Source organism: Desmodus rotundus, chromosome 4 (assembly GCF_022682495.2).
Source record: "Desmodus rotundus isolate HL8 chromosome 4, HLdesRot8A.1, whole genome shotgun sequence".
Taxonomy (NCBI): Eukaryota; Metazoa; Chordata; class Mammalia; order Chiroptera; family Phyllostomidae; genus Desmodus; species Desmodus rotundus.
In genome coordinates, this window is record NC_071390.1 from 50263914 (window position 1) to 50284495 (window position 20582).

At 51.5% G+C, this 20582-nt stretch overlaps 1 protein-coding gene across 1 annotated transcript in view; it reads left to right on the top strand.

The window, feature by feature from the left end:
• LOC128779165 (cadherin-23) overlaps positions 1-20582 on the top strand; it is a 327551-nt gene that overhangs the window by 24559 nt on the left and 282410 nt on the right. Inside the window, exon 2 of the mRNA XM_053923246.1 lies at positions 15035-15106. Coding sequence (XP_053779221.1) covers positions 15040-15106 — 67 coding nt within the window. The 5' untranslated portion in view covers positions 15035-15039. The remainder of the gene's footprint in view (positions 1-15034; positions 15107-20582) is intronic.

The window sequence follows — 20582 nt, forward strand, 5'->3', positions numbered from 1 at the left end:
CAGGTGGGAAGAAGGGCCTCTGGCCGAAGGACCCTTCCCTGGTGAAGTCAGGAGCTGTGATGTCCTAAGTGGCATTTTGCAGACAAGGACGCTGGGACCCAGAGAGACCTGATTCTTTCATGGCTGTGATGGGCTGAGATCACACATTTGTACCTAAGGACCAGGGGGAGAGGCAGAGGCTGGAGGGGTGTTCATGAGAGCCTGGAGGGGGTGAGGGTGGAAGGTGAGGCTCCCTGTGCCCCTCCCTTCACCCCCACCCAGGGTCCTGTGCCAAGGAAGCACTCTGTTCAGGTGGCGGGCCCAGAGTCTGCTGCTGAGCCCTGGCCGATCTTCGGCATCCAATTGATCTGCGAGCGCTGTTTCCTCATCTGTGAATCTGTGAAATGGGCATGACATCTGAGTGTCTAGGTTTGTGGTCACGCTTACAGGACGCCTTTGCAGAGTTAAAGTCAGCAGACAGATGTTCTCCTGGCAGCTGCCTGGAGTCAGGGCTTTTGCCTCAGGATGCAAAAGGGAAACCACACTTCTGTGGAGAATGAAAGCTGCCCAGCGTTCTGGACTCCTTCTGGGCAGGTTTCGGGGAACAGGGAATATGAGTGGAGAGGGCAAAAGGAGAAGGAGATGGAGACTTGGAATAGGGGTGAACCCCTACATCTGTGTGGTGAGAGGGGAAGTGAGAAAGCGTGCCCTGGCCTCCCTCCCACCCCTCTGTCTTGTGGAAGTTAAGTAGAAATTGACCAGGTGATACTCAGAGTGGCCTCAGCTTCGCCCCGAGTTCCCTTGACCACCTGCATGGCCCCTGAGCCAATGATCTTGACGTGGGTTGGGGGTCAGCATCTGCGGAGCAGAGAAGAGTAGAGCCAGGAATGCTGGGAAAACCAAGTCCACCTCGCACTTCACAGACAAGGGCCAGGATGTTCAGAAGGGACACCAACAATGAATGGGGGGACATGCGGTCCTCACTGCCAGTGCTGGCGCTTGGGCTGAAGGTCTGAGATAAAGAAGGCAGCCTTTGTCTGTACAGTGAATGAGCTGCCCAGCCCAGCATGGCTGGCCGTGGGGCGTGGACTCCAGGTGTGGGGAGGGGGGCTCTGAGAGGCTGAGCAGCCTCCCTGGTTGGAGGCGAGAGGGGGGGCCTAAGGAGCCTAGCAGAAGGGTCTGCACTTGACAGTTAACTAGTGTGATTCTGAGAAGTTTCAGCTTCCACACTAGCTTTGTTTATTTATTTATAACTTTATTTTTACTTTAAGAAACAGCTTTATTGGGATATAATTCACCCCTTTGATACAACTTACCCATTTAAAGTGTCAATGCAATGGTTATACATATACGGTCGTCCCCAGTATTGGGGCTGATTGGTTCCAGGACCCCTGAGGATACAAAAATCCTCAGATACTTAGGTCCTTCCTGTGACCTATGCACAACCTCCTGTATATTTTAAGTCATCTCTAGAGTACTTATAACTCAACGTAAATGCTATGTAACACAACGTAGGTACAATAGAAATAGTTGTTACTCTGTGTTGTTCGGGAATGGCCAGGAAAAAAGTCTGTACGTGTCCAGTCCGGGTGCAGCCGTCACAGGCCTGACTGTGTGGCACGTGTCAGCAACTGTGGGACCATTTTTTAAGCTAGTGTCTCTCACCAGTTAGTTGATCTGTGTTATGAGGCAACCGTGGACATGGAGGGCTGGCTGTATTCACAGAAAAATGCAACCATCTCCACCGTGTATTTTGGAACATTTTCATCCCATCAGAAAGGAACCCCCCGCCCCCAGTCCTAAGCAACCCCCGATGCACTTTCCGTCTGTATTGGTTTGCGTTTTCTGGACATTTCATATAAATGGACTCATGTAATATGTGGTCTTTTGTGACTGGATTCTTTGACTTGGCATGGAGTTTTTAAGGTTCATCTGTATTGTGGCACATATTAATACTTAATTTTTATGCTTGAATATCCATTGTATGGATATAGAGTAGATCCTCGAATAACATCATTTCACACAATGTCATTTGGTTATAACATTGACGAGATGCGGTAGGAACTTAACTCTTGTTTGTATTAATTAGCCTGAGGTAAAATTGGTTCTGTTACACGTTTCGTTTAAAGTTGTAGAATCTATTGACTATGTTAAGTGAGGACTTACTGTTCCACATTTTGTTTATGCATTTGTCTGTTGATGGACTTTTGGGTTCCTTCTACCTTTTGGCTATGTGAACAATACTGCTATGAGCATTCAGGCACAAGTTTCTGTGTGTGACATGTTTTTTTAGTGTATTTTATTGATTATGCTATTACAGTTGTCCCAGTTTTCCTCCTTTGCCTCCCTCCCCTTGGTACCCTCCTTTCCTCCAGTAATCCCCCCCTTAGTTCACGTCCATGTACATAAGTTATTTGGCTTCTCCATTTCCTATACTGTTCTTAACCTACCCCTGTCTATTTTGTACCTACCATTTATGCTTCTTGATCCCTGAACCTTTTCTCCCTGTTCTCCCCTTCCCCCCACCCAGCTGATCACCCTCCAAGTGATCTCCATATTGATGATTCTGGTCCTGTTCTTGTTGTTTGCTTAGTTTGTTTTTGTTTTTTAGATTCAGGTGTCAATTGTTGTGAGTTTGTTATCATTTTAATGTCCATAGTTTTGATCTTCTTTTTCTTAAGTAATTCCCTTTAACATTTCATGTAATAATGGCTTGGTGATGAACTTCTTTAGCTTTATCTTGTCTGGGAAGCACTTTATCTACCCTTCCATTCTAAATGATAGCTTTGCTGGATAGAGTAAACTAGGTACAAGGTCCTTGACTTTCATCACTTTGAATATTTCTTGCCAGTCCCTTCTAGCCTGCAAAGTTTCTTTTGAGAAATTAGCTGACAGTCTTATGGGAACTCCTTTGTAGGTAACCCTGTGCTTTTCTTTTGCTGCTTTTAAGATTCTCTCTTTAACCTTTGGCGTTTTAATTTTGATGTGTCTTGGTGTGGTCCTCTTTGGGTCCAACTTGTTTGGGACTCTCTGTGCTTTCTGGACTTGTATGTCTATTTCCTTCACCAAATTAGGGAAGTTTTCTTTCATTATTTTTTCAAATAAGTTTTCAATTTCTTGCTCTTCCTCTTCTCCTTCTGGAACTCCTATGATTTAGATGTTGGCACATTCAGAGATGTTCCAGAGTCTTCTTATACTATTCTCACTTTTTTGAATTCTTGTTTCTTCTTTCTGTTCTGGTTGAATGTTTATTTATTTCTTTTTTCCCCAAATCATTGATTTGAATCCCAGCTTCCTTTCCTTCACTGTTGGTTCCCTGTATATTTTTCTTCATTTCACTTAGTGTAGCCTTCATTTCTTCCTTTATTTTGTGGCCATACTCAATGAGTTCTCTGAGCATCCTGATCACCAGTGTTTTGAATTCTGCATCTGATAGATTGGCTATCTCCATTTTGTTTAGTTCTTTTTCAGGGGTTTTGTTTTAGTTTTTCATTTGGGCCATATTTCTCTGCCTCCTCAATTTAGAAGCCTCCCTGTGTTTGTTTCTGCATATTAGGTAGAGCTGTTTTACTCCACCTTAGTAGCATGGCCTATGCAGAAAAGGCACTTATAAATTGTGTGGGCAGAGCCATAGGTACTTGCCAGGGCGGGGCAACCTGCTTCACTGCTTTGTGACTCTTTGGGGGAGAGGGCCTTGGGGAGGGGACAGTGCCATTGCCTGGCTTCTGGAGGCCTGCTGGGCACTCGCCCTGCTTCCAGTCACCTCACCCTCCTCCTATAAGCTATCGGCGCCCTTCCAGCTGCTACTGTGGGGTTTGCGTACATTCTAAGCCCCATTTAGGTCCTTTATGCAGTGAAAATCCAGCAGTTTTTCCTGCCACCCCAACCACCACTGGTTTTTACAGCCAGAAGTACTGGGGGTTTATCTTCCCAGCACTGGAACCCTGGGCTGTTCGGTCTGGCCTGGTGCTGGGCTTGCTTGTTCCCAAGGTGTCCCTCCCGACTTTTACAAACACACGAGAATGTGGGACCATTGCCGCCGCCTCCGTGCTGCAACTGGCCCTCTCGGCCCTGGCTGCAGGACTGCGCCCCCACTACCCGCTTGGATGAATGTGGCTTCTTTAAATCCTTGGTTGTTGGGCTTCCGTGCAGCTCTATTTCAGTTCTGGGTGTTATTGGTTGTTGAGATCTGGTTGTAAGTCTTTCTGTGGTTGTGCAAGGAGACCAAGTGTGTCTACCTACACCTCCATCTTCTCTTAGGTGTATGTCCCTGGAAGTGGGATTGCTGGGTTATATGGTAACTCTGTTTAATTGTTTGAGGAACAGCCAGGCTATTTTAAACTGGCTGCACCATTTTACATTCCTATCAGCGATGTGAAGGAGGGTTTCACTTCTCCACATTCTCTCCAACACTGTTATTACCTGTCTTTTTGATTATAACTATACTGCTGAGTGCGAAGTGGCATCTCATTGTTTTGATTTGCATTTCCCTGATGACTAATGATGTGGAGCATTTTTTCATGTACTTGTTGGCCATTTGCACATGTTCCTTGGAAAAACATCTGTTTAGACCCTTTGTCCATTTTTAAAATCCCATTATTTATCTTTTTTCTATTGAGTTGTAAGAGTTCTTTATAGGAGAGAGGACCCAAAAAACTCCAGAATTATCTTCTGGAGGGTGGGCCCCTTGTAGTACAGGCTTCGCCCACTAGGTGGGTGTTCTAGGAACCCATCTGTGTCAGTGTGCCCGCTGGCATTGTTGTGAGAGGCTGCGTTCATCTTCAGGAATGTTTTTGGAGACTCTTTCAGTGCATTGGCCCATTTTACAGTGTGTGATTTACCAGCGCACCTGCCCACACCACCCTGAGTGTTCAGCAGTTTTTGACCTAAAGCAGCAAGATCCCCCATGCCACAGCCTCCCTGTTCACCTGATCTCACCTTGAGCAACTTTTTGTTTGTTTTCCTGGATGAAAAAAGCCCTCAAAGGCAAAGGTATTGCCCGTATGCTAGAGGTGAAACAAAAAACGGCAGAAGCACTAAAAGGCATCAAAATTGATGAGTTCAAAAACTGTTTTGAACAGTGGAAAAAACATCACAGTAGGTGTATTACATCAAATGGAGAGTACTTTGAAGGTGACTGAAGTTTAAACATGTAAGAATAAATACGCAATTTTTTATAAATGAATTCTGGTTTTTTTGGGTCCCCCCTTGTATATTTTAGATAAGTCCCTTATCATATGTATCATTTGCAAATATTTACTCCCATTTCTGTGGATTGCCTTTTTACTTTCTTGATAGAATCCTCTGAAGCACAAAAATTTAACAGTTGGAAGCCCATTTTATCTATTTTTTCCTTTTGTTGTTTGTGCTTTGGTGTCATATCTAAGAAAACATTGCCAAATCCAAAGTCACAAAGATTCACAACTATTTTTCTTCTGAGAGTTTGATAGTTTTGGCTCTTCCATGTAGGCCTTTGATCCATTTTGAGTTAATTTTTGTATATGGAGTGAGGTAGGGTCCACCTTCATTCTTTCGCACATGGCTGTCCAGTTGTCCCAGCACCTTGTGGGGAAGAGCCTGGTTTCCTAGCTGAATGGTCTCGGCACCCTTGCTGAAAATCGGTTGGCCGTAGTTTGATTTCTGGACTATGAATTCTCTGCCACCGATGTCTAGGTCTACCAGTTACACGGAACCCTGCTATCTTGATGCCTAGTTTGTTTTTAAATGAGGTATTTACTACTTTCTTTAAACGTTGTTAGTAACGCAATGCCGTTAGCTTAGAACATACAGAGAAATAATCCTGACCGGTGTGGCCCAGTTGGTTGGGCTTTGTCCTGCAGAGCAAAAGGTTCACCAGTTCAATTCCCTGTCAGGGCACATGCCTGGGTTGCAGGTTCAGTCCCCAATTGGGGCACATACGAGGGGCAGCCGATGGATGTTTCTCTTCCTCTCTTTCTTCCATCCTTCCCCTCTTTCTAAAAATAAATAAGCAAAATCTTTTTAAAAAAGGAAGTATAAAAAACAGTAAGGATAAAAGAAAATCACCTGTTATCTCTCCATATAAAGATATAATAAGTATACAGATGTGTTGCTATATGATTTCTATGTACACAGATATATACATATATAATTTATGTTTTTTTCCAACATGGGAACACTATACATCGTCTTGTAGCTTGCATTTTCTATCTAATGATTTGTCACGTTAGATAGACGTCGATAAACGTTCTCTGAAAAATATGATTTTCCTTGCCTTCCCTATATGAATGCACTATAATTCACTCATGTGAACCTCTGTCGTTGATTACCGAGTTGATTACCGAGAAGGGAGACTCACTTCCTGCCGCACACACCCTTTTGTGTAGTTATTTACCACGCCCAGTGTTACTTCCAGACAGAAGAAATCAAAATGTATCTTCAGCTGAATGATTTTTTAAAAAATTATAGGTTGAGGGGACTCAGAGACACCAGGCCTCATGTGGAGGGTGCTGGACCACTGTGATACCTGCCTGGGGTCTCAGGTTGTGCCCCTCCCAGCCCTGCCTTGCTCACCTGCCCGCCCCCAGGCATCACTCAATGGGATTTTGAGGGAAGGACCCAGAGGAGGTCATAAGAACAGAATGGCCTCGAGGTGGTCTTTTTCCCCCTTCCAGGTAGGGTCCTTCTTAGTGACCTTCCATCACAGCAGCCTCTCCATCCAGCAGCCTGCATAGTGTGGGCTTTGAAGCGTGGCCATTGATGGCTGACCGTGGCCTGCCCATTAGCGGCCCTAATGGTGTCGTCTCCAGGTGCCACCTTGCATGCATGAACCTCTCTGTGTGTAGTGGTGGTGAATAATCCCCAAATTGTATTTGATTTCTGCAGTGTATTTTTGTATTTCTATTCAAAGTTGAGTGCGTCTGATTTTATGGGAATTTATAATAGTTCAAACTAAATTGTGGTGCCCTGCTGTGAAAATCTCCCACTCCGAGGACCTGAACCACTGCTCAGACGTCCCCTCCTGCCCCCCCTCCCCCACCCTCCGGCTCTGTCCCATCTTGCCCCTTGCCTGCTGGGACGGGAGGCACTGCTGTTGCCAGGCGGAGTGTACCCTCTGCCCCCATACCTCTGCCTAGGCTGCAGGGAGAGGTGGGACACAGTGATTGTGAGGGTCCTGCCCCAGGAGTTGGGGCCAGAAGGGGCTGGTTTCCCAGAAAAGGGGAGTGTGCTTTGCTCAGGAAGCAATAAGGAACACACCTTCTAGTTCCTGTCCAGGAAACCAGCCTGCCATGGGCTTCATCTTGGGTTTGGTCAAAGCCCTACAGATGCGGAGGAGCTTTGCAAAGAGCCTGCTTCTTGCAGCCTGGCAAAAGGAGTAGGGATGGGAAGGAGGGGCCCTCCAAGGATGGGCCGGAGGACCCAGCTAGGCAGTGGGCATCTTGTGGACACATCACCTGCAGGGGCTCACAGGGTCCAGTTTGTATATATAACTATTAGAGTACACACTGTATTTTAATTTAAAAAAATATGAAACCTCACCCAAGAATATGCTCATTGATTTGAGAGCGAGGAAGGGAGGGAAAGAGAGAAACATCAATGTGAAAAAGAGAAAAAAAAAAGTCAGTTGCCTCCCTTATACACCCCAGCCAGGGATTGAACCTGCAACCTAGCTATGTACCCTGCCTGGGAATCAAACCCACAACCTTTTAGTGTATGGGACAATGCTCCAGCCAACTGAGCTACCTGGTCAGGGCAATATACACTGTTCTCTTAAACTGTTAGTCCTTACCAAGAAAGGAGAGCCTTCAGTACAGGGCTGAGTTTCAGACCTGGGCCTCACCTCGAAGGCCTTGGTTCTAGCCCATTCTGCTGCTTGCGGGTCTGCATGGATGGAACACGGAGAAGTCCAGCTGGTGATGGACACGGTCAGACCTCCTGCTCCCAGTGTGCGAAGGTAGCACGGTGGGGCTCGCGGGGCAGAGAGGCAGGGCCTCCGGCCTTGGGCCCACAGACTGTGAGGAGGGAGCTCCCTGTCCTTAGAAGGGGCTGAGTAAGAGCTCAGGGTGCGGCTAGCCCGAGGGCCACTGAGGACCTTCCCAGTTCCTCTGGTGTTCAGACCCAGAACCACTGGCTCCAGGGAGGCTCAGCGAAGTGTAGGATAGAAATCCAAGTTGTCTGTCTGTTCACAGGCTGGCAATGTTTCAGTAGGGTAGGCATAGCTAGGCCTCTGATTGTCAAAACATCGGGGGGGGGGTGTTATAGAAAATTTGGAAAATACAGAAAGTATGTAGAAGATCAAATTGTATAGATTTTACTCAGGTAAAATCACTGTTTCCCAGAGCAGTCTGGTACGTGCAGCCCCCCTGCCGCCCCCCACTCCATGTGCGTATCCATGCACGGGCCTCTGTTGGCTTCCCGTGGGTGCCCCACCATTGAACCAGTCCCCTGGCAGGGGTCTGGGCTATTCCGCTCTCATAAATAATGCAGCAGTGAACATTTCTGAGGCTCAGTGCCCGCGTATGGACTTGGTGATTTCCGCAGCCAGCCTTCTGGAAGCGGAATGGATGGGCCACAAAAGTGTATACATTTCGAGATTGTTCATACAATTTTCAAATATTGATTGATTCTCAGTCAAGTTGCCTCAACTTCAGGGTGTGGGAGCCTTGGGAATCTAGTCCCTCTGGTGGCTTTAAGGACCCCTTATATGCCGATGACTCCCACGTTTGCACCTCCGGCCGCACCTCAGGCCTGAGCTCCAGATGAGGGCTCTCTGTTGTCAACGGCCACGGCAAAGTCACCACGTCCCAGCCTAAACTTCTGATCTTGCCCCTCGGCTAGTTCTACCCGGAACTGTCTCCCATGCTGGTAATGGCAACTCCATTCTTCTAGGTCCTTGGGCCAAAATCGTCAGGCTTGGTTCTTTCCAGCAGAGCCACGTCTTTCTCAATGGGAAATTCTAACATCTACCTTGAAATACATCTAGAATCTGCCAGATCTCACCCCCTGTACCCACGTCCCCGGCTGCAGCCCCCAGTCATCTCCGGCCCACGTCACGGCGGTGGCCTCCGCACCTGTCTGCCTGCTTCTACCTTTGCCACCTCCAGTGAGTCCTCAACACAGCAGCCAGAGAGCTGCTTGATCACCTGATTCATCCATAGCGCTCTTGGCTGTCTGAAGACCACGACTCCCAGTTTACTCGCATCAGCAGCTTCTAGTGGCCATCCTGGGCCTGTTGTCTCCCCAACCTCGTTTCCTGCACCTCTCCCCACTGTGCACCCTGTTCTAACTATACTGGCCTCCTCACTGTTCCGTAAGCACACCAGCACACTCGCCTCAGGACCTTTGCACAGGCTGTCCCCTTTGCTTGGAAGGTATTTCTCCCAGAGAGCCACACGGCTCACTTTCCTGATTCCTCGTGTGTTAGTTCATATGTCACCTTCAGTGATACTCAGGTGACCCTCAGCTCTGCTCCTCTCCTGTTTCCTTGGCACTTACCACCTGAACACTCCGTACAACTTGCTCGCCTACACTGTCTGTGTTGGTCTTTCCCAGGGGTGTCAGCTCCTCCATGGCAAGGTTTCGGTTTGTTTTCTCCTGTACTCTGGTGCCTGGCACAGTGCCTGGTACATAGCAAAATGTCCAGGCGGGTGTGCGCAGTGGCCAGACCTGTCCCAGAAGCCTCTCCCTGCAGCTCACTAGCTCTCTGGGGTGTAAGTGGAGGCTTTGATTTGATTTGGGGGGTGATTCCCGTGTGGGGTGACACCCTGGTGCTGAAACTGCCAACTGCCATCCCGAAGCCCAGACCTGCCTAAGCAGCAGGTCCCCGTGAGTGGGTGACAGGAGAAGGTGGACCCAGTATGATTAGGGTTGTGCTCTGAATCTGTGTAATTTTGTAGCCCACACCCACCAGGGACAAGGTGGTTGCTAGCCTCTCCAGGATGGTGCTGGGAGGGGGCAAGGAGAGTGAAGAGGTGGAGGCTGGGCCTCAGCTAGCGCTGCTTGCATTGTCTTATGGTGCTGGAACCAGAACCAATGCCCACGAGATAATGACAGCCCGGAAGGGGTAGATTAAAGAGGAACCCGCCTGCCACCCCCAGCATCATGCCTTCTTCCTGGCACGTGCGGCTTGGCCTCCCTTCCGGCCCCGGCACATGGTGGCTCTGAGGCATGTTGGAATCCTCACCCAGCTCTGCTCCTTGGCCTCTGAGTGAAGGCAGGTTCCTTCTCAGGCTCTCCCTACCAAGCCCTGGGCCTGCACCCTGCCCTGGGGCAGCTCAGCGAGGGTTAAGGCTAAGGCTGAGACTGACCTTCAACAACCATCAGAATGGGGTTCAAATCCAGACTTGACCACTTACTGGCTCTGTGACCTTGGACACATAGCTTAACCTCCCTGAGTCCCAGCACGCAGAGCGCTCTGTGCGTCCAGAGCCTGGTGTGCAGTGTGTCTGCAGTAAATGTTGGCGTTATGATCCCTGGAAAGCTGTGAAGCTCACAGCTCACCTGCTCTAGAAGAGCTTGGATTTCTCTCCTGTGGCCCGAGCTGTGATAGTCTCTATCACTTACTTGACCCCTATAACATGCTCCCAGCCATTTTGACGGCCCTGTACCCTCCAGCGGTGCCTGGCACAGGGCTTGGCACGAAGAAGGACATGGGCATTGGAAGCCCGAGGGCTCTGGGGCCTGGCTCTGTGTTCTTGGCAGTGGGTATGTTTGAGCGATTTCTGGAAGGCTGTCTGAAAGAATGGCTCTAAGCTAGGCCCTGAGAGATTTGGAGGCAGTTGACTCTGCCCCGGCTAATAGCTCTGGGGCAGGTAGTTGTCACTTCTTCCCAGGCCCAGACAGGAAGCTCAGCACAGAAGGGTGTGTCTGTGTTTTCCCGGCCAGTGGGGACAGGAGAGGGTTGGTGGGAGCTCAGGCCTTGTCCTGAGAGTGGTGCAGCCTCACACAGTGGACGAGGCCCTGCAGCTCTGCTGGGCAGGACGTCAGACGGCCAGGGGGCTATTACTCAGGGTGGAGCGAGATCAGGCTCTCCCTGGGGGACACAGGTCACTCTCTAAGCCCCAGTGCCAAGGGAAAACCAGCAGCCACAGGCAGCATCTGTCACAATGCCCTGGCTGGAGGCGGGGGCCCAGGGTCCTCTTGTCACTGCCATTGGCCTCTGCTGCCTCTGGGCCTTGCTTTCCTCCGCCAAGCCAAAGCGGCCAGAGGAAGAACAAGATTCGGGATATCAGGGAGAACCCAGCAGCAAGATGGGCCCAGCTTGGCCTGGCAGTTTTGCCTCAGTCTTTGAAACCTGTGCCACCTCATTGTAGTGTCTGTGCCACCTTGTCCCCAGATGAGGATGGAGAGTGATGATGGAGGGAAGGTTGTCCCTGCCTGCCTGCACAGTTAGGACTATTTGGCTGTCCCTGAATGACAGACGGGGGCACGCAGATCACACGAAGCAGTGTGATCACCTGTGAGCGGAAGGAGATGAACAGACATTTAAGGGGAGAGGTTGGGGGTGCAGGGTGCCCGGCAGTGTCAGAGGCTGAGCCAGCACCCCGGAAAGCAGTTGCGTTAGGCACATGTATGTGTCGTGTGTACGTGCTCACTTCTTGGCCGACATGTGTCCTGTGTATGGTGTTGGCTGTGGGTATTGAGCTCCTGGAAGAAGGGGCTGCGCCTTGCCCTTTCACGGATCAGGGAACAGCGTGGCGGCCGCGGTGGAGGAGCAGGATGGTGTGATGGAAGTAGTGTGGGGCTTGGTTCTAATCCTAGAGTGGCCCCGCTGAGTCTTCATTTCCTCGTCTGGAAAAATGGGGACAAGATATCTATGTCATAGAAAGATTTTGGAAGGTTAAATAAGAATAATGCCCCGTGACAATCCCTGGCCTGTGGGAATTTTCTAGGAAGTTCCCCTCCTTCCTTCCTTCCACCGCGAACTTCCTGCAATCCCCAGCAGAATGGCGTGCTCTCCCCAGCCATTCCTGGGTGATGTTTTTAACAGATGTTGTTTAATTCTCATAACATCTGGGTTGGAAAGGCGGAGGGATGGAAATTTTTTTTTAAAGACACTCACTCACTATGAGATGTCAGGTTGTCACTTAATTGCTCTGTGCCTTGGTTTCTCCACTTGTAAATCAGGGCTAATGCTAGCAATGCTGGCCAGCTTCTTTGCAGGGTAGAGTAGAATAAAGATAACAGATGGAAAGTGGTTTGCGCGTTTAGAAAAAGGCGCCATGCTCAGCCTCACTAGTAGTTAGAGAAATGCAAATTAAAGCCACAAGGCTGTACCATTTTTCATGCGTCTCATTGGCAGCCATTTAAAAGAGCGATCACTTCCAGGTGGGCCCAGAGGCCCCCTCATGCCCTGCTGGAGGGAGTGGGAAGTGCTACAACCTTTCCGGAAGGCAATACGGCAGAGTCGAGCAGCAGCTTACACCCACGCTCTGCCTCGTGTTTAATTGACCCTGTGATCCCACTGTTAGAGAACCAGGCTCAAGAGCCGCCAAAGTCCTGGGCTGCCACCTGTATCGGGATGATCACGTCGTAAGTTATGTAAATGTCCGATCACGGGGCTGTACACCTGAAACTAACATAATATTGTATGTCAGCTCTAATTAAAAAATAAAAAATATTAAAAAATAAAAATAAATAAAAACATAAACCCCCTTCCAATGAAAAAGTTAGCGCAATGAAACATCGATGTGCAAAATGAGAGCCATCAAAGTCCCAACACAGTGACATGCGGAGATGTGTCCACGGTGGCGTCGCCTGGGGTGGCAGGAACCTTGGACAGCCAAATGCCCAGCGGTGGGTGTTTCCAATATGATACGTCGTACTGTGAACTATTATGTAGCTCTTAAAAAGGAGGAGGTCGATGTGGCAATGTTGACCTGCAGGGCTTTCTGTGGCATATTGTGACGGGAGAAGAGCAAGGTGCTTCTGTGCGTGGAGACCGCGTTGTTCTGAAGCTGAACAGCAGCCCCTGCTCCACACGTGTGCGCTCTGCGAGCACGCTTGCCTGGGTGCAGGGAAGGCCTGGCAGGAAGCATGCCCGGCCCAACCTGCCACTCGGGCCATCAAACCAGTCATGTTTGGCTCACAAACATGGAGTTATTTGCCAGCATTTAAAAATTGAATTCATGTAAAAAGCCAAATTTCCAGCTATTCATTGAGAAAAATCAGAACCTCTGGACACCCAGGGCCCACATTCCCTCTTGGCTGAAACACAGCAGCAGCTGTCACTTTTGGACAGAGCATGTGGCCTCGGAATGGCCACCGTCCCCAGCCACCATGAGTCTCCCTCATTTATAGCCCCTGCCTGGCCCCGAGAAGCTTCAGGTTGCCCCCTGGGATAGGCTGTTGGTGTTGGGAAACCCGAGGTGGGTGGGGGGCAGGAATGCAAAAAGATGATGAAGACATTTGTCTGTATCGAAATGTATCTTAGAATCTTCTGTTCTTCAAACGACTGCTTCATATCTAGTAATTAGGACACTTTCAGTACAACATTAGAAGACGACAAAAGGGCGCCATGGGCCATTGCATGTTGCGTGGCTCTGGACCGCCTGCGGGGGTCCCTGCATTCTCCGCTTGGGCACAGGGCACAGCGAGAGGCCTCGCCAGGCATGGAAGAAGGAATCTGCGCTCCTGGCCTTTTTTGAATTTCTTGTGCCTGGATCTTGCAGAGATGTGGAAGAATCAAAAAAAAAAATCCTTTCCTTTAGCCCTGACCGGTGAGGCTCAGTGGGTTGGGCATTGTCCCACAAAGTGAAAGGTCGCTGGTTCAATTCCTGGTCAGGGCACGTGCCTGGGTTTCAGGCCGGATTCCTTGTTGGGGGCGTGCGACAGGCAGCCCATCAATGTTTCTCATCCATTGATGTTTCCCTCCCTCTGTTCCCCTCTCTCTAAAAATAAATACATAAAATCTCTTTTAAAAAGGCCTTTCCTTCAGTTCCCTTACCTCCCCACGTCTTTCCTCATCACTTATTGATGAGGGAGGCGGCATGTGAACTTGGGTCCAGATGCTGAACTCCCACTCACTAGGTGGGAGTCTCTGAGCAAATAGTGTAGTGACTCCCAGCCTTCAGACCCTGCCTGTGGACGGGGAGGGCGACCCCACCCAGGCAAGGCACCCAGGGTGTGCTCACCGCAGGATGCCGGGCACGCCGGGTTAGGCCCTGCGGAGGTACAGAGGCAAGTGGGCCAGACCCTGGTGCTAACAGGGCTGACGGTTCAGTGGGAGTAGCAGCTGAGGAGCCCAGGCCCCTCCGATGTCACTGCCAGTCCCCAGGGAGGCCTGCCCCTGAGCCACTGCAGGGGTAAAAAGGGCCAAGGACCATGGCCGTGCTGTAACAGGGCCAGACAGGCCACCCTTCCACCCCTCTTGCCTTGCCGAGCCTCTGGGAAGCAGGCCCCAGATCTCTCTGGAGCTTAGCTCTGAGCCCCCACAGTTTCAGCTCCAACTTTCGAAAGGCCTGCTGTGGGGCCCTGGACGGGTCGACTCCCCTCTCTGTGCCTTTTTGAACCCTGTAACTCATAGCTAATATTATGGGATAATACAGAGGATATTTTTTTTAAAAACCGTGCCTGTGGAGCACTTAGACTGGAGGGAGGCAGGGTTAGTGGGCCTGCCAAGCCCACTCTTAGACCCCTGTCTTCCTGCTCAGCATCCATCTCCTATCCCCGTCCCCAAACTAACTAGCTCCATCGCTCACCCAGGATGCTGTCCTGGAGGATGGAGGCAGCAGCTCCTCCTTCCACCCACTGAGCCCAGAATATGTCATGATCCTATACTAGTGCCACGCGGAGCTTCACCCATGGCTGAGCAGCCGGCCCCCACAAGGACAAAGAGGGCATGTAGCCCCTGCCCCCAGGCCAGCCACTCCCAGACTGTTCTGTTATACCCGGGATTGGATGATGATAAAAACCAATGATACAGACCCTCCCCAGCCTGCCCCTCTCCCTACTTGAGTTGATTCCCTCTTTTTCCTTCTCCCTGGAGCTGCGGGGTTGGGGAAGCACTAGAGGGCCTCAAAGAACAGGCCCCCCACCGATGGGAGGATTCTCATGCTCGCTTTCTTTGTATCCCCAGGAGCCATGAGGGGCCACGTTGCCATCAGCTGCCGTGTGGTCTGGCTTTTTGTGCTGATCTCTGGATGCTGGGGTAAGTTGAATTCTTTTTTTCCCTCACAGCCAGCATGGGAGGTCAGGCTGGCGGGGAGGTGGGGGTGGGCTGGCTGTTGAGGTTGGTGCTCTGGGATAGGAATTGGGAGGGGGCTGCTCTGGGACTCTGGAGATCCCGCCTTGCTGCGTGACTGGGTACACACTTCCCTCCCTGGGCTTCTGCAGCTCTCACAGGGCTGAAAATACCCATCCCCAGGGCCTGGGACACTGCAGGGGGTGGGAGGAGCCTTGAGAAATACTTGAGCTCTAAGGGAAGGAGGCATCTGTGACCATGAGCTGTCCTTCTGGGATTCAGGGCTGGCCACAGTTGGGCTCAGTTCTCCAGCTGTCTTTTGAGTACCTACTGTGTGTGTCTCCTGTGCCAGCTCTGGGGGTGTGGAAGAAATGACTCATTCTCGAGTTCAGAGGCCCTCAGGTGAGAAAGACATAGCTAGGATTTACTCTGATGCAGGGTGAAGAGAGTGGCTGCTAATAAAGGACCTACGTGGCTCCAGAGAAGCCCATCAGAAGGAAAGAGTAATGGGACCTGTGGGGATAGGAGACACCCTGCCAGAAGGGGGACATTCATTCTAGGCTGTAAAGACTGCGAGGTAGTTTGAAGATAGGGGATTGGGAAGTAGGGAATCCTGCAGGAGGGAAGAGCCTGAGCAAAGGTGAGGAGGCGAGGGGCATTTTCTCTCTGCAGGGAGGACCAGCCCTCCTTCTCCTGGGTCTTATGGCAGCCAGGTCAGGGCCAGCTCTAGTGCCCACCGAGGAGGCCAGGAAAGGCCTGGACATTTGCCTCTTCTGGACCGCAGGATTGAAGAGCTCCGGTCTGATCTGGAAGAAGGCCAGGGCAGCAGGCACAGCTGGCACCATGTCCCTGGGGTCCAGGGTGTCCCTGGGGAAGAGCTGTGGGCACGGTGTGCCTGGCGACAGGCAGACGCATTCCTGAGGGAGGCCAGCTCCTTCTCCCACTCCAGGGAGCCCGGAGCCTCTGCAGGAAGCCACAGCCTCAAGCTCATTGGAGTGACGCTGGCATCCTGCTGCCGGGAAGTCCCTGGACTGGCCTTCTCTCTCCGGGCCTCCATGCTTGGAGGGGCCTCTGCTGGAATGCTCCTGTGACGGGGGCTCACTGCCTTCCAGGCAGCCCAGGATCTCAGACTCTCAGGCAGAGCCAGAAGGGGTCTCAGACCCTCTCACTCCCGGCCCACTCCGCAGCGGAGAAACTGACGCCTGGAAAAGCAGCTGGCCCAAGGTCATTCAAAGCAGGGCTCAGCTGGGCCTCGGCTCAGGTCTCTGATCCTCCACAGGGGCTTTGTTGTTTTTTTAAATCCTCACCAGAGAATACGTTTTGTTTTGTTTATAGAGAGAGAAAAAGGGAGAGAGAGAGAGATTGGTGTGTAAGAGAAACATCGATTGGTTGACTCCCATACGTGCCCGGACTGGGGATCAAACCTGCAACCTCTCTGGTATACGGGACGACGCTCTAACCAACTGGGCCGCCCGGCCAGGGCCACGGGCTTTTGTGAAGATGCAGCCCCTGCCTACTTCCCCCAGGGGGGGAGGCCTCACCCGGGGGGCACCTGAGACCAGCCAGCTCTGACCCTCTGGGTCAGCTGGGCAGTGGCAGTCAGGACACTTTTCTTGGCCCCTCCAGACTCTGTAGCCTTGGACGCTTACGCCCCTCTACCCCCACAAGAAACTGTATATTTATATGTAATGTATATATCGTCTGCATGAATAAAACAGGGGCACGCACCCATCTGCCCTCCTCAGCAGAGGTGGCAGGGTTCCCTTGAGAACTCTGACGCATCCACAGCGGGCACGAGGGGACGGCGCGGAGCAGGACTCCTGGGTTCCCACCCCACTTCTCCAAGGGCTCCCTTGGGCTAGTTTTCAGCTTCCCTGTGCTCTAGCTTCCTTCTCTGTAAAATAGGAAGGACAGTGGGAATTTGCTGCTTGGCTGTCAAAATGACCAGAGGAGTAAATACGTATCCCAAGCACTCAGAGTGATGACTGGCACAGATGACGTGTACAGGAGTGGTAGGTCTTTTATTGTCAGCTGTGTCTGTCTCTAAAGGGAGCAGAGTGGGACACAGAAAGCAGAGGGTAAGTGCGTAGCCTGAGGCCACTCAGCAGCTCTGTGGCAAAACCAGCCTGCCCTGCATGTACATAGGAGAGTCTCTCTCCCCCCCACTGTTGGGCACAGACCCTCCTCCTGGTCCCCATCTGAAACGGCTGACATCGTTCCTTCGCATGGTGGGGCCGTGGCTGACCTCAGGGACTGAAGGGCACCGTCTTCCCACTGTGCCCTTTCCACACCTGCCCCCAGCCCCTAGCACTCGCCTTGTCCCCCAGACCCCACCACACTGCCTCTCTCCTTGGTTTGCCACTGACCCTGTGACCCTGCTGGTTTCTTCTCCCATCGCTGGCCGCCAGAGGTGGGTCAGGCTCAGGGACAAGTGCCCCCTAGATTTCAAACTGCCTCGTCAGCCCTTCCTCTTCCTGCTCTTCTCTCCTCTGGCCTCAGTATGCTCCCAGGCACTTCTCATTCTTCCTCTGCGGGCGCATCGGTAAGCGGCCCGCCTAGCCCCACCCTTCCCTGGCTGGCCATGTGCTCATTCTGCTGGGCCCTGCGGGCAGTCCCCAGGCACTGGGTGTGAGGCACATGACGTGGGGCTGCCCGCAGCTCACCAGACATCAGCCATGTGTCTACTCCCATCCCACTCACTGGAAGCCTCCAAGCTCCCGAGGCAGCGGCTTTGCCTCTGGAGGACATGGCCTTCATGTCTTAAAAGTAGTTTTTAAAAGAGCAAGTGACCTGTCAGCATGCCCCTGTCCTGGCCCCAGTCCCGAGGTGCCACACTGGCCGCCCAAGACCTCCCAGCAGGCCTGCAAGGGCGGCGGGCCTGTTCCCAGTACACAGGTCCTGCTCTGTGTGTGACAGGCGATGCGTGTCCCCGGCATTCTGCCCAGCTGCCCGTGCAGAGCTCTCAGGTCCTGTAAAATAAAATTTAAGATGAAGGATGCTGCTGTGGGCAGTTTTTTCCTCTCTAGTTTTCCTCCCCCACGAGCCCAAGCCTGCCACTGAATTCTCTGGGCACCCCTGGGCGTTCTCCCTTTGCTCAGTCCAGGGCCCCCAGCAGGGATCAAAAGCATTCTCCTCTGGCTGAGCAGGCAGCCCTGTTATTATTACCAATATGAATAACAGCTACCGTTTATCGAATCCTGCTGTGTGCTGGGGCATGGCGCAAGCACTTTATGTATGTAATCTCATGTAATCCTCGGACGGCCATGATATAAGTCCTGTTCTGATCACTCTCTTACGCATGAGTAAACTGAGGCACGGGAAGGAGGCACAGGAAGGCAGGTTCCACACAAAGGCAAGGTCCTCGGCCACCGGCCTCTTTCTAAGGCTACAGTGTTTGTGAGGGGCAGCGAGTTCCTGATGTGAGAGGGCGGATGGGGTGTGTGGACGCATATGCACAGGTGAGGTGGTCAGGGAGGGCTTCCCAGAAGAAGGGACATCTGAGATGAAACTTGAAGGATGAGTAGGAAGTTACTACATGAAGGCAGAAGGACCAGTAAGTAGTCCTGGCCAGTAAGTGAGAGGCCAGGATGTTTGAGGACCCTGAAATGGCATCATCCTGGCTGCCTGAGCAGACTGGGGACAGGAGGAAAAGTTGCTGCTAGTTCTGCCCGGCCCCCACTAGAAGGCATCTCAGGCAGGAAGGGGAAGTACCCCCCTGGCCCCAGCGTTCTGTGAGTCAGCCTTCATGTTTTGAGCCTGGCCCAAGCTCTGAGGGAGCCCCAGGTCCACAGGGGTGAGGGAAGAGAGGGCTGCCCCCTGCCTACATTCAGGGCCCTGGACAACCCATCAGCCCTGCCTATGGCGAGTGCCATACAACGTTGGCCTCGTGCGAGGAGGAGCAGCGGCCCCTGGCTGGCAGCGGCCGAGGGCAAGTGCCCTCGCCTGTCTCCTTCTGAGTGTTTTCCAACACCAACCACCAGTTCTCTGGACACTGACCGACACTAAGTACCGGAAGTTAGTACAGATTTCATGGATTTAAGGGTGTAGGCTCCCATTTCAGGGGCCCGTCGCAAGGCCTAGGCTGCCTGTACGTTTGACCAACTGGCTATACTTGGGGGGTTCCCAGGGCCCACCCTCAGGGTCAGTGATCTAGAACGACTCACAGAGCACAGGGAAACACTTTACTTACGTTATTGGCTTAATATAAAGGGTGCAACTCAGGAGCCCCAGATGGAAGAGATGCATAAGACAAGGTATGGGGTGAGGGTGGGCCCAACACTTCCATGCCCTCTCCAGGCGCCCCACCCTCTAGGCACGGGCGCCTAGTCTTTCAGATGGCCCGCCCCATCCTGAGGCTGGCTAGAGGCTCCGCCCTAAGTCACCTCACTGGCATAAACTCAGGTGTGGTTACAAGGTACCCCTTATAACTAACAAAAGACTTTCCTATCACTCCCTAAGTTACAAGGGTTTTTGGAACTCTGTGCCAGAAATGGGAGACAAACACCAAATATATTTCTTTCTGTTTTTTTCAAGACTTTATTTATTTATTTTTAGAAAGAGGGGAAGGGAGGGAGAAAAACCTCAATGTGTGGTTGCCTCTCTTATGCCCCCAACTGGGGACCTGGCCTGCAACCCAGGTATGTGCCCTGACTAGGAATCAAACTGGTGACCCTTTGGTTCACAGGCCGACGCTCAATCCACTGAGCCGCACCAGCCAGGGCCCACATATATTATTATGTCACACTATGAAAGACCATTAGAAGAGGACTCAGGGGACAGGTGAAGCCAGCCTCAGGGAGTTTTTGTGGAGGGGGGGGACTTGTGGTATGGGTGGGGGGATCTTCGTAGATGTGAAATTTCCCAGCCCACACAGGTATCACCCTGGCCCCTTCCTGTACCAGCCCCCACTCTGAGGTGTCGCAGAGTGGTACAGGCTTACCTGCCCAGAGTTCCCATGGGGCCTGCCACTTACTAACTGCATGACCCTGGGCAAGTTCTTACCTCCTCTAAGTCTCGTTTTCCTCAACAGTGAAATGGGGCCATGGCAGCGCCCTGCCATACTGTGAGGCCAGATGGGGATGGTGTTAGTGGCTGGTACAGAGAAAGGGTCCATGGATGGCAGCCATTATCATCATCATCATCATCATCATCATCATTGCTACTTACAGAGGGCCTTCTAGGTGCGGGGCCCTTTCCGGGGCACCAGGGCTGTCGCAGTCATCACAGCAGACAGCCCTTGTCCTTGTCACGCTCACATTCCACCTGGGGCTGGGCTGCCCAGGAAAAATGCAATGCGACTTAAGTGTGTGATTGAGAATTTTCTAGGAGCTGCATTAGAAAAGAGATCGGTGACGTTCACTTTAATAATACATTTTGCTTAACCCAGTATATCCACAATACTATCAGTTCAACATCTAATCAATATAAAAGGTGAACAAGGTGT